This window comes from Nanorana parkeri, unplaced genomic scaffold (assembly GCF_000935625.1).
Source record: "Nanorana parkeri isolate BGI_ZX_2015 unplaced genomic scaffold, ASM93562v1 scaffold310, whole genome shotgun sequence".
NCBI lineage: Eukaryota > Metazoa > Chordata > Amphibia > Anura > Dicroglossidae > Nanorana > Nanorana parkeri.
The window spans coordinates 61,203-75,818 of NW_017306578.1; the positions used below are offsets into that span (position 1 = coordinate 61,203).

At 42.1% G+C, this 14,616-nt stretch overlaps 1 protein-coding gene across 1 annotated transcript in view; it reads left to right on the plus strand.

The window, feature by feature from the left end:
• The window catches only part of RBPMS (RNA binding protein with multiple splicing), a gene marked incomplete at its 5' end in the record, with an annotated part of 52,798 nt that overhangs the window by 24,718 nt on the left and 13,464 nt on the right, over positions 1-14,616 (plus strand). Inside the window, 1 exon segment of the mRNA XM_018557896.1 lies at positions 12,043-12,193. Coding sequence (XP_018413398.1) covers positions 12,043-12,193 — 151 coding nt within the window.

Genomic DNA, 14,616 nt, shown 5'->3' on the forward strand with positions numbered 1-14,616 from the left:
ACGGCGGCCCGTTTACCGGATCCTAGAAGGACCCCCCACCCCGAGCTGAGCGAGCGATTCTGGCGAGCCGACAATCGCTTCTACTGTAAAGCCGGCCGCTGGCTTTACAATTATGAACAGAGTCCCGGCGGCTAAAAGCCACCAGTAGTCTGTTTAGCCCCTTCTGGATTCATGATGGGATTATCCCATCATGGGTCGTGAAGGGGTTAAAGATTATATGGCATTTTAGTGATTGGGTTTGCATCTACTTTAGGAGGCCTAAAGTAAGCAGTCATTGTTAAGTGTTATTTGTTACACATTACAAATCATTTGCAATTTTTACCCAGATTATAACTTTTACTAGTATAAATTTGAAAGTAATGTAGATGTGTGTGGGGGGGGGGGTGTACTATTGCACTGTGTACTATGTATAAAAATATGATGTTGCTATAGGAAATAAATGTTTTGCTACACAATCCTTGTATGGACATACAAGATACCTAGCATAAGTTGTTTAAGTTGTTTAGTGATATTTGAACTAAGCTATTTATCCTACAAATAACAGATCTACACATTTAAAGTTGCTTTGGCTGTACAAACTGGCTGTAATGCCTAAAATTTAAACTTTTAAAGTTGTTGTCGTGTCTTTTGAAAAGCAAAGAATCATTTATTGTCATCATCCAATACATCCGCCTGTGTGACTATTCTCATATAAGCCTGACCAGCCATATCCCATGACATTGTTTCAAATGCATTTACCCATAAAGGATATAGTATAACGTATACTCAAGCATAAAATCAGCATAATGCTTGAGGCCAGCGGGTAGCTCTATGAGCGTTCAGAACTCAGAAGCCACATGATCAGCAGAAAAGCAGGCTTTGTTATTACCGTTTCCTCTTATGATGATGTAAAATGAAATTTCATGCAGCTTTTCAATTTCATTTAGTTTAAGACTATAGCCACATGTTACATATGTTTCGCATATCCAGGATTTTTTATTATGGCAATATAAAGAGCAGTAGTAAATACAAAGTAACCTATAGTAGCCAGTCACATTTTAAATTTTATTGGTGTGATGAGGTGAGAACTATGAAAGATGATTGGTGATTGGCTGATATGATCTCTGCACTGTAGGCATTGTCTTTCTTTACAGTTGTGTTTCTGGAGGTGGGTGTTCTTCGTACTGCTGGCCTTCTGGGTAATTATTGCACTGGGGTATGCAGGACAGACATATTATTATTATTCATGATTTATATAGCGCCAACAGTTTGCGCAGTGCTTTACAATATAAGGAAGACATTACAATTACAATACAATTCAAGACAAGATGGTAAGGAGGGCCCTTCCCCTGAGGGCTTACAATCTAAAAGGGAGGGGCAAGTGATACATGAATCAGAGTAGAAGATAGACAGGCAGGTTGGGGTAAAGAGCTCCAGAGGATGAGAGAGACTCCAGAGAAGTCCTGGAAGCGAGCATGGAACATATAGTTATAAATAGATGCTGTAAGACCAAGAACAATATATTATATACAGTGATTGTTGTTACTTATTATTTTAGGTGTCACATTTATTGTATGTGCTTTAGACTTGGGGTACCTGGTAATGTTATTGTACAGTCTACACAAGGGGTAGGCAACCTCAGCACTCCAACTGTGGTGAAATTACAAATCAGACCATGCCTCTGGAAGTCACGCCTGTGGCTGTCAGCCTTGCAATGCCTCATGAGTCTTGGAGTTCCACCACAGCTGGAGTGCTGGAGTTGCCCACCACTGGTCTACACTGTACTGGATAACTAAAGTCATGAGTTTGATTTCAGAGAAAGCACTGGAATTCCTATTTTCTCTCTGTAGCTGTGTAGTTTTCCTTAGAGTCGTTTGGTTCTCGGCAACTATGTAATAACATATATATTCTTCCATCCATGGCCTTGAGAAGCATGTTTGCAAATTAAAGCAGTATGAAACGCTCAATCTTTTTTTCAATAATGAATCCAGATCAAACAAATATACATTGACCCAACAAAGTATCTCTTTACATTTTTACCCAAGCACTTACAATCATCATGTTTCTAAGCAGCTCCAACTCTCTCAGCTCAGCTTCCCTAAACTTTCTGTCCAGTACAAGATCACAAAGGACAGAGCAGTCTCCAGCAGCTGTCCATCTACTAGCATAGAGAAGAGAAGAGCAGGAAGCATGGGAGTGAGTTGCCTTGCTGTGTATGTAGAAACAAACTGCTTACTAGCACACACAAGGTTGTCTCCATAAGACCCTGCAAGGGAAAGGAGCCACCTTAAAACAGGATAAAAATCAGGAAATCAAATTTTGCCCGGAAGCTAGAATCAACCAGAATTCGAGTAGTGTATGGCCAGCTTAACTCCAGACAATTTGTGTTTATTTTGATAGTGTTGGTAAGAGTTTGTGTTGAGATGTTATTTCTGTTGGAGACCACACTGGGAAGGTTTACCTCACTTTCTGTCCCTGTGACACCTGTACAAGAAATGGGGGGGGGGGGGGGGGGTAATACCTTTCATCCCCACCCACTCGCCCCTTTCCAATCCCCTCTATCTAGTCACTGGATTTATTTACTTTCGACCACAGTCATGTGACACTGCAGCCTCGAGTCTTCTTCTCTTCTGTTTACTTGCTGTTTGGGTCCTCCTTCGGGTCTCCACCTCACTGCCTGCATGATGGGGACATTTCCTATTGGATGTTCATCTGCCAGGGTCCTCTCAGGATCCAGAAGAAGAGCCATGACTCTTAGGCCCCATTCACACATGAATCGGCCCTCTCTTTGTCTCCATAACAAAACGTTGAGGAGAAAACGTGTCTGTTCATTGCTTGATGGGTATGCTGACTCTCTATCTTCACTAAGGCCCCATTCACACACGAATTGGCCGGCACGTACAGCTCCATGCTGCGCGCGGGGCCGTACCAAGTAGATGCCGGGAAGGACAGGTGCTGCGTGCTATTAGTACGCAGCCCCCGTCCTTCTCTATGGGGCTACGCAGCCGTACGCTCACCTCAATTGCAGGTCTGTAGGGGTGCAGGTTTTCTGTCCGGGATGCATACAGGATCCATTCCGGCGGCGTATGAATACAATCACCCGCACCCCTACGGACCTGCAATTAAGGTGAGTGTAGGGGGGAGTACGGCCGCGTAGCCCCATAGAGAAGGACGGGGGCTGCGTACTAATAGCACGCAGCACCTGTCCTTCCCGGCATCTACTTGGTACGGCCCCGCGCGCAGCATGGAGCTGTACGTGCCGGCCGATTTGTGTGTAAATGGGGCCTTAGTGAAGATAGAGAGTCAGCATACCCATCAAGCAACTAACAGACACATTTTCTCCTCAACATTTTGTTATGGAGACAAAGAGAGGGAAAGTGTTTAGTAGTCCAGCAGGAAAGAACACAGGCAGAGCTGACAACATTATGTGGGATTCCCAGTGGACAACTCAGGGGCGCTGTGTTGTCAGCTTACTGCTGGAAGTTAGGAACTCACTGGATTTCTAGCAGATCAATGAGTATATTTCTGTAAATACAACATTTTAAAGGGATAAAACATGAGCACATGGCATGCCTTGCATGTATTGAGTTTTTTATGCTTAGACATACATATAAATGCTACTGACTAATGGCTATAGTGTTACTTCTACTAATGGAAACTGGTCTAATTCTGCAGCATCCAGTTACCACTTTAAACAATGTCTTGTTTTTCTAAGCTGAGTTGCCTTGACGTCTGTTTTTTTTATTTTCTGAGAAATTAAGATTTACAGCGCTGAGCTGGAACCGAGGCTCCAATATAAGAAAAGTCGACCTAACATTTTAATCCACAAGCCATATCTCAATGATGTGCATTTCAAGCCTTGCCAGGTCAGTGCTTTTACGGCAGTCTGTAAGATATAAACTAGGGGTAGACTGCCAGTTCACTCTAAATCTTATCACGGGAACATTTTGGATGGAGTCGCAGTGCCCAGAAAGCAATCGCATCAATTTTAACTTTGAACTGAAAGTTTTATATTCTTTTGGTCCACTTTTAAAATAGTGATGGAGGAGAATGCCAGAGGATAAAAGTGGAGTGAGACAGGATATTAGCCTCCAAATATGGTGCTGTACTGCTTAGAATGATAGAAGGAATGCTGTATTTGCCTTAGAGCTCGATAGCTATGGTAAATTCTGCCAAATGAATGAAGTCATTTCACTTGAGCTTTTAAAGATGTTAGTGCAATAATGCTTTAATTCCCCACAACAACGCTCTCCACGGTCTGCTCCAGAGGAAGCCATATGTACTGTTGTGATATCTCCAGGTATTCAGTGGCTTTCTTCTTCTGCTTTTCATTATCGACAAGCACAAGCAGCGAGCGAAGTCGCTTAGAGAGGTAGCCGTACTGCGACTGCATTAACTGGAAGCGTAAATTCATTAAACCTTTAGGAAAAGTTGGACCATATTGTACATAATGAATACAATATGTACTTCCTTCACCTAATAGAGAGAAGATTTTTCTTTTACAAGCTGAAAAAGTAGAATAATAATAAGGACAATAGTTTGGATATATTTAACAATTTGCATCAAAACTGATAATACCGGCAGCATAACTACAGTATAGCCATAACAACAGCCCACACGGCTGTTATGGAGTCCGGTGTGGGAAGGGGGGCCCACTAGGGACGTTGAACACAGAAAATCAGTGTGCATGAAAAAATAACACAGATCTAGTACTGTATTATTAACCCTGATCATCTCAACTCTAGAAGAGCTGATAGTCAGATGCATAGGAGAGTCTTTGGGATTGTAGCGCACCCCTTAATGAGCTGCAGAGAGTGTAATGGGTAGGGATGCACCGATACCGTTTTTTTGTATAGAGTACCGATATTTTTTTTTTCCGGTACTATCCAATACCGAATACAGATACCGGAAGTCCCATTAAGGAAGCCGGGTACCATGTAATGAGATGCCGCACAGCTTCCTGATTAGCCGGGTGGCCGGGCGGTGTGTAATGACTCAACACCTGGCTTTCCATTTAGCCAAGAAGCTGTCTTCATGCTCCCTCGTCACCAGGTAATAAGGAAGCATGGACCTGGCTTTCTGGCCAATCAGGAAGCCGGAGGACGGGTAATGGCTCGCCGCCCGGCTTCTTGCTTGGCCAGCTTTCCGACCAATCAGGAAGCTGGGCGGCGAGTCATTACACGCCGTCCATCTTCCTGATTTGCCAGGATCACCAAATGACAAGGGAGCATGGAGCCGGCACCCTGGCCAATCAGGAAGCCAGGGGGTGAGTCATTACCCGCCCCCTGGCACCGATACCGATACTAGTATCAGTATCGGTGCATCCCTAGTAACAGGCCTTTCTAACCTATCTGGGGGATGAGTAGCAAGAATGGTTCCAATAGCATTAACCGCTCTGCACTGGATACTAATAGAGTTGAGATCCAGGCATGAAATATTATGCTAAAGAACTTTTATTAGAATATATATAGAGGGTTTAGGGCTTAGGACATCCATGAAAAAAAATAGATAGGAGAGAACTCCAGACTCCCCAGTCCCTTTCAATATTCACAGTGTAGGATTAATAAACAAAGGAACACGCAAAAACACAGAAATGGAGCACTAGCGGGTTGGACTGGGGTGTGTATAACAAAAATTGTACTGCTAAGGAATTGTTGGCAGAGAATGAATGTAATGGTACTTACATGTGAATCCAGGAATCAGGATGTGGGCGGCCTGTGCGGAGGATCGGGACTCTCGTGGTGTCTGTTGATGTGCTGTTTGGGAGGATTCGTCTACCAGGGAGAGATGCTGTGGAAGGAGAGAGGCAACTCTGTCCAGGATGTTGCTGAAGGGGTGTTGACTCTGGGCAGTGTGATGGAGAGTCAAGAGGAACCCAAAAGTAGCGAGCCCAAACTGAGCTACTGTGACCGCGGTAGTGAGGGACGGCACTCGGTCTGTGTCAAGTCAGCTGAGGGCGGTGTGCAGGAGTCGGTATGCAAGCGCAGCTGACAGATCCCGGGTGATCGGCTTAGTGAAGGGACGGGGGTGTAGTGGATGGGGGTGAGCAAGAGCGAGGCGTTTCGAGGTGTTTAACCTCTTTTTCAAGCTCGAGTAGAACACCCATTTTCTGTTTTAGTGTAGGATTAATAGGAGCACACGCTGACACTGGGTATTGGAGCAACAGCTGAAGAGGGAGCGTGAGATCTTCAATAGGAGGGACTTGCTCCTAAGGTCCATTCCAATCCAGGCACCTTCAGCAACCATAAGCTTCCCTGTTTCTCCCCCTCAATCAGTATTAGGCCCCCTCTAAACTTGAGGTCTAGCGAAGCATATACCGTATTCTGGCATTTCCAGAGGCAGGCTGGATAGCACCCAGTCCTGACTGGACTCTGGGCTATCCCAGAACTGGACTGAGCACATTTTAATTCCCTTGAGTATATATACCCTGTGCCAGCATGCACCACTGGCCATGAAAGTCCCAGTGATTGGCTGATGGACTGCACATACACTCACATCGTTCCCCATTGGTTGTCACACTCCACTCAGGCAGGTAGAGTCAATGCCAGAACACCTGGAATTAAACAGATAAATGCCAACTATAATTCAACCAGACTGACTACAGCTCTGGCAATCACTAAATTTCTAGTAGCCACTCCCCTTAAGGTGATGGGCGCTACAGGATCATGCTGTAGCTAGTCACAGATCTCCCTTTCTTCCCTTCATCCAGGGCCGGATTTACTCTCTCTGCTGCCCCAAGGCCAGGTTCCCCAATGCACCACCGACCCCCCTCCCCCGACCCCCCATGGAGAGTGGCAGACCTGTAGGCTGCATACAAAACAAGAGGTGGATTCCCCGGTATACATTTAGCTCTGCTTGCCTAAAAAGTAATTTGTAATTCTGCAAAACAAGCCACAATTTGACCTCTGTTTATGAACAGCCGAATGGTGGACTGTTATTTCCCTATCACCGTTTATAAACGCCGCGGTTGGCTGTTCCGCCAGCTGATCATCTAGGTACTGCATGGCTAGTGAACACTTTCACAAAGCCAATCACAATTCACAAATGCAAAAATATTATTGCTTACATTGTTTTCCCCACACCTTCCTCTTGCAAGAGAGAAAGGAGAGGAATCATGTTCATTTGTGATTGGGAAATGAATGAATGGATCTTCAGCAACAGCTGCTGATCTGTTCATTCACTTCCACTAACTGTGAGATGGTTTTTTTTAATCCCTTTCACCCCTCTCCTCTCCTACTCATCTGATCTCCAGCCAGTTTCTCTATGTGACCTGTATACTACCTTTTCATCGCCCTTATTCCATTAATAATTTCTTCATCTCCATCCTGCATGTATCTAGTGCCTTGGTCTCAACTGGTGGGTCATGACCCAACAGTGGTTCCCGACCACATGTTCAGTGGGTCACAGCATGCCTTCCACCTTTCTGGGTGAGAGGCTCCTCAGCCACCACCTTTTGCAGCACTGTCAGTTCTCACACCAAAATATGCTGCCCGGCAGTGTAAGCTTGAGGTGGAGTAGGTTGTGACTTTGGCAACGAGAGAGATCCATCCATATGTACAGCTTCCTCGTGTGTCCTGTATTGGTGCCTCAACTGGAGTGACATCACATTTTGGCTCCCGGCACCTCTACAGGGCACACAAAGGAGCTGTACAAGCAATGCACATATGGATGGAGCTCCGTCACAGCACAGCAGCCCACACTGGACCCCAGACTGAGGATCCACTCCAGTTCTCGTATGGTAGGGAGACTGGGTGGATCTTAAAAAAAGTGTATGAGTATGTATGTGTGTGTGAGAATTTCTGTGAATGTGTGATATTGTGTCTGTGGTTGGGTGAGTCTGTCAGTGTTTTTGAGGACCTTTTCACACTAGTACAGTGCAATAAACGCACAGTCCCGTGCTATTAAAGCACTGTACCATGCAATTGCACCCACCACACGGTCTGGTGTGGGAGGTGTGTTACGATGCCATTCACTTGAATGGCATCCCAAACGCACCTCCCACCTACAGTTCGATTGCAGTGCAACTTGGGTCGTGCCCTAATGACCAAGGACAAATGTGGGTCCTGAGGTTACACAGGTTGAGAACCACTGATCTAGTGCACCATTGCCGAGCCTTATTTTCCAGCCACTTGAATACCAGCATGTATCTTACTTTCCAAAAAAATTTGGCAAAAAATGAGATCGCCTTGGGGTGTCTACTTTCCAAATAGGGGTCAGTTTGGGGTTTTCATACTGCCCTAGCATTTTTACTTGATATGTTTTATAAGTAAATAAATAAAACATTTTTATTTATTAAAAATAATAAAAACAGTGATGCACAAATACCATGAAAGTTCCATCTTTAAAAAAAAAATGGTATAATATTAATTTGCGTACAGTGTTGCGTGACTGAGTAATTGTCCGTCACAGTATTTCAGCACTGAGAAATGGCCTAGTAATAAAGGGGTATATATGTTTAGCATACAATAGCGCAGGAGCCTTTTTGCCACGTTTACCGCATGTATCTGACCCCATTGAAATCAATGGGGCGGCAAGGCAAACGCAATGTGCAAACTAGGTGTGAACCAGGCCTCAGTCATGGAGGCTCAGCATCACACATGGACATTACCTAGGATGGTCTACATGAAAATGGAGACTGCCTACTCCTCCAGGCAGACTTCCACCCATCCAGACATTGTGATATTTGCATAACTCTTACCAATGGCTAGCCCACTTTTTATATAAGGCAAAATAGCAAGGAATCAACATTAATAAATCTTAATGATTAATTTTTGTACTGGAGCTCTGGAGATGCCCACACTCCATTCTCCATGCTCAAAGCGTCTCATTATTTCACTGATTTATAGAGTACACCATATCAGACCCTGCCTTCCCCCCAGAGGGCTGGAGAACTTGTCAAGCTACAATATATTTGGTAAAGTGAAAGAGAGAGAGAGAGAGAGAGAGAGAGAGAGAGAGAGAGAGAGAATGTATGTGTGTAAAAGATCAAGCATAATGGGTTCAGTATTTTTAAATACTTGAACTAAGTAGGATTCCACAGGAGGTCAATGTACTGTGTGTTGAGTCTCCAGTCCGGTTAAAGGTCTGTTCCATCCAAAATAAATCATTCTTGATTCATTATACTGGGTCATAGTTTGATAAATCCTCATTCCCCCTAGATGAACACATCAGGCCTAGTTCATTAACAGATGCTTTTTTTTTTCCGCTTTTCTTGTGCTTCTGTGTTAAATTATTCTGTATGTACTAATCTTCATACCTTCTGGATTATTTTAGATTTAGGTCCAGCCTGTCTCTGCCATGCTTAAGATCTTCTATTAAAATCTATAATCTACCTGTTGTAGATGTTTATAGTTGTGATGTACTATATTCCAGTAATATGTGAAACCATTTGTTTCAAAATCATATAAATGTGTAATTATATAAATATTAGGGATGCATCAAAATTTTGGGCACCAAAACATTTCCACCAAAAATGGTGCTATGGCCAAAATGCTGATTAGTACCAAAACGGTCAAAAATGCGGTGCATCCCTAGCCTCTCTCCTCCCCGTTTGGCACCGGTCTTTGTTCCCTCCGATCCCCAGTGCTTTTCCCCGGCCTGTTTCAACAGCAGGGAGGAGATAAGTAGTCAGGAAGCCTGTGGCAGTGGCATTGTGGCGAGACATGAGGCAGTGCGGAGAGAAGAGTCCAAGGGGGGTGGTGCGGTATGAGAGCTCGTCCTCCAGTGGCAAGAGAGCCAGGATGAAGAGCGGAGAACAAACACTCAATGATCAGGACACTTAGCTGAGTGTTTGTAAATAATAGGTCATAGTATGCTTACTGTGTCCCCAGTTATGAATGAACAGGAAGTGCACTGTTTATTCATGATTGTGGACATAGTAACTGACACTTTCTCCTCAGTTTATGAATGGACAGGAGCACTCAGTATAGAGGCTTCCTGTTCTCTGAGTGTTGGGGCTGCAGAAAAAAAGAGTTTGAGGACTCAGTCTCTTTTTTTTATTTTTCCTAAAGCCCCTAACAGTAAATAAAAAAATATATAAAAAATAAAATAATTTTAAAATAATGTAAAATATTTTAAAGAGGTTGGAAAAAAGTCAGTTTCGGTTTCAGCCTGACAGTTTTTTTAATTTTGGTTTTGTTTCAAAAATTTAATTTCAGTGCATGCCTAAGAAATATTATTATATAATTATTATATAAGAAATATTTTATGCTCTTTTAGTTTATCATCATCATCAGCTACATTGCAGGTGATTACAGTCAACCAAGTAAAATGCTTTCAATTTTATTATACCAGAAACCTCTTGCTTACATGTAAAGCCTTCAAAAGACATATAAATCCATGCATTTATTTAAATAGAGTAAATTGAGAGAAATATTACAGCATAAATTTAGGAACATGTTAATATGTCAGTCTAGCATCTGAAAGATATCACAGCAGTTTTATTATAAAATGGCTGTGCTTGTGTGGGTTTCCTCCAGGTACTCAGGTTTCCTCCCACACTCCAAAGACATGCTGGAAGGTTAATTGTCTCCTGTCTAAATTGGCCTTGTATGTATGTGTGATAGGGACCTTAGATTGGGAGCTCCTTGAGGGCAGGGACTGATGTGAACGTGTACTGCGTAAATCGCTGTGTTCATTGTGGACACTTTTTAAATACCTGTAATACATTTTTTTAAAATAGCCTGGCAGTGTCACTATTCATTTCACATTGGCAACATGCTCCCGGCTTGTTCTTATGTCTTATTACTAGCCATATAAGGTATTCTAGCTTACGTATACCCCAAGGCCTGTTCTAGCATATTGCAATATTTCTCTATTTTTTTAATAATGAATTTGTTCCCACACATCATCCAGCAGAACTCATTAAAATGTCAACTTATTTCCAAGCCTTAAAAAGATTACCAAGCAAAGTAAAATGTTTGTGTTTATTTGTTTGTTGATACGGTGTTGCCAATAGACATAAGTCCATCTATGGTCAGTTTGCGGTGATCCATGCCTAGAGGTTTCATGTCAAGTTCAACAGCTTCTAGCAAACAGTCATATCAGTCTTTTTATAATAGGACATTACAATGATAATACAGACTCACATTTATAAGGTTATAACATTTTATGCTTTATTAAGTACGGCAGTTTGAAGCACAGTGGTGAAATACAGAGTTCAGTAATCCTTTTCAACCAAAAATAAATAATTTCTTAATAGGGCTGACTGCTGTAGCCTGAAATCTAATTGGTTGCTGTGGGTTAAAGCATTTTGCACATCATTATTAACGTTAATATATGATAATATAATTACAAGAGAACTATGGGGTAACCTTTGTATCCTATAGTTCTCTTTAGGCTCACGGGAGGACATATACTAACGTCCTCCCGTGACCCAAAGCTCAGTATTTTTTAGCGGGCTACTGCCCGCTATATACTGAGAGCGCCGCGGCAGGGACAGATCCTGACAATACTGTCGAGATCCACCCAGCTGGCTGATTGACCTCGGGCTCTGCCTATCTAGAGGCTGTGCCTGCCCCCTCCCCGTCCATTCCTCCACTCAGCGCTGGAGTATCGGATAGGGAATCCCCACGGGAAGCGACTCACAGTCACTGCTGTCTGCAGGGAGGTGATCGGGAAGTGAGCAAGCGACGGCATGTGATGAGTCCAAACGTCAATTGGACTTCAAAGGACATAGTGATAACATATGGCTACATAACCTGTTTAGAGAAATGCCTCACGTATGGCACATGTGATGAAAGAGTACACCCTAAAACTGGTGAAATTATGTACTTGATAGGCAGAATTTACAAACAACCATAAAAATTGAAGCTGTATATTCTGTGACCTTCTTGAATTATTCACACAAAGCAAAAAAGGAAAAGGTTTTAACGCATAACAATCGATCATCTTTCATCATTTCACAACTCTAAACAGATGAAATGGAATTTCTTTGGGGTTGCTATGGACTATATACATCATTGCTGTTTGCACGGTTACCAAAAAAATCTACCTTTTTATGTTTTTCTTTTATACTTGATTTTATTACTTGTTGAATAAATGATTCTCATTTTATGGTTTCAGGGAATACGCTTTGATCCAGAAATTCCTCAGACGTTACGGCTCGAGTTTGCAAAAGCAAATACAAAGATGGCCAAGAGCAAACTTGTGGGAACCCCAAATCCCAGCACACCTCAGCTGAATAATGTACCTCAGTTTATCTCCAGGGATCAGTGTAAGTTTTATATTTTACCATAAAATGTATGTATTTCATGAACTGAGCAAACTGTATTTTAAAAGGTACGTTGGGTTGGAATATTATGTATAGGAGGAAATGTATTTAAAGTGAAAAGGTGAATCCTTGTTGATACACAGCCCACTGTCATGTGCCCAGGGCCAGGGACTTTAAAATGATTTGGTCTTGACTATTTGATATAGTTCTCTGTTTCAGTAATATCATAGGGATGTATATAATGTTGACATCTTTGCCTGTAGATAGTGATGCCTGTACACCAGTGCCTCCAGTATTAGGGCTGTGCTCATCATCATTCTAATCTAAGACCCGGTACTTTGAACATGTGGAAGAATGCAAGGTAGCTTTCACTGTCTAGTCACCCCTCCTTTGTGAACAATAATACTTAATAGACTACATTAATACTTAGAAACTTAGACTACATTAATACTTAGAAACTATACTACATTTCCCAGCAGTGGAGGGTACTTAGCTACACCTTGGAGGCAACCATAGGAGGATGGGAGTGTAGCCACCTGCAGCACCATATAGTAAATTAGCTTAGGGTTACTTTTTATTTTAGCCCTGAATGTTCCCTGTATAGTGTTAGTATTGCACTAATTAATTTTCCTTGTTGGACTTATACTTTAGTAGTGTTCTCTGTATAGTATGCTGACCGATTTTACCTGCAGAATGGAGTTGATTATTAAGATTGTTTATACTGATTTCACTTGTCATCTCACCTCAAGTTACTCTTAAGCACATAGGGTGCTTTGATTGATTTCACATTGCTACTTATTACTCACTTATTACTTATTGCTTATTACTCATGGTAGGAGGAGGGTGATTTTTATTATTGCTCAGTACATAGCTTTACTTAATCTGCATATAGTATATAATATATACTGTATATATTATGTTATGTGATTAAATCATATTGTGTAGATACTGTATATCGTTTATGTATGAGTACAGGGATTAGAGCATGCAAACTAAGAAACTGGGGACTGTTTATCCAGAAAGTAATAATGGTTTAGTTACATGAGCTATTTGCTATGCTCAGGGTGACATGCCTTTTTGCTTGAAGAATAAAGGCATCCCTGCTCTGATCCCCAAAAGCACTTTGGAAAAATCCCAGTACTTGTGGATTGTGGAGGCACACAAAATACAACATGCAGCCTAAGTTTCAGATTGCCAAACCCCAGTATTGTCACATGAGTACGCAGTTGTCAACGTTAGTAGGTAATCACCCAGTGACTTTGCATTACCAACCTATCAAAAGGTGCGTAGGAAGGAGGCTTTTTTCTTAACAGGTTCACCTTAAAGAGAACCTGTAGACAGACTATGGATATCTAAGTATGTACAAATTCTTAAAGTGGAAGTATAGTCAAGATAAACACTTGTTCTCATCTGTAATCTAACTATATATACTACATGTTAATAGGAATGAAATGCTCCAAAACCATTCTGTCCCTGGGACTTAGAAGTAATTATTCCCAGTGATGTAATAGACACATGCCCAGTTGCTCTCTATTCACTGCATATTGCATTGTTGAGATGTTTAGCGTGGTGTGCTGTGGTGACATTCTCATTTGTCTCCAACAACTCTTACTTCCATTACATCCTGAAACCCCAGATCTCCTGCTGTGTATTTGCATTGGAGATTAAAAGGCTGGAAGGCTAGTATGTCATTGCTTGTAGGGGAATCAAAGAGGAGCTAATCTAATGAGAGTACAACTTGGAGAACTTTAGCACTTCTGCTGTGAATAGTGAGGTATTGCTCCACGGTACCTGCAGCTACAGAGGCCAGTGAGGGCTGACCTATGAGGCACATTTACTGCTTGTTACGAATATGATAATCTGAGCATCTATAGCCTCTATAGCCTAAGTCTAAGGGGTTCATAGACAAGAGTTGGTGGCTGCATGTGTTCTTGGGATTCAACTAGAGGAATGCATATGAGACTAAATTGTGGACCAACAGACTACGAATCATACATTTCCAACTTAAGCAATAGCCTTTTTCTCTGTAGCCCATGGATGCTGAAGGTGCCTCATATACGGTATACGTTGTTGTTCAGATAAACATTATGAAATTTCCAAAGGCAGGAGGAGCATCCAATGCTTACCAGCAGTTTTCTCTGCAGAACAAATTTCAGATTCGGATTTATGCCTTGACATACACCATCGTAATATTTTCCAGCTTCTTCTCTTCATAGACAAAGACATAGTTAAAAGACAAAGACATAGGTAAAAGATGTATGGATATGTAAACTAAAACCATTTATGCAGCTAATCAACTGTCCACAATAATGCCATAACAAATCTGTCAAAAGGTGGCTAAAACAATCCACTGTGCATTTAGCCAATGCAAAGTGTATGTTATGCCTGTGAAAAGACTTTGTATAGAATTACTAATGCACCACCAA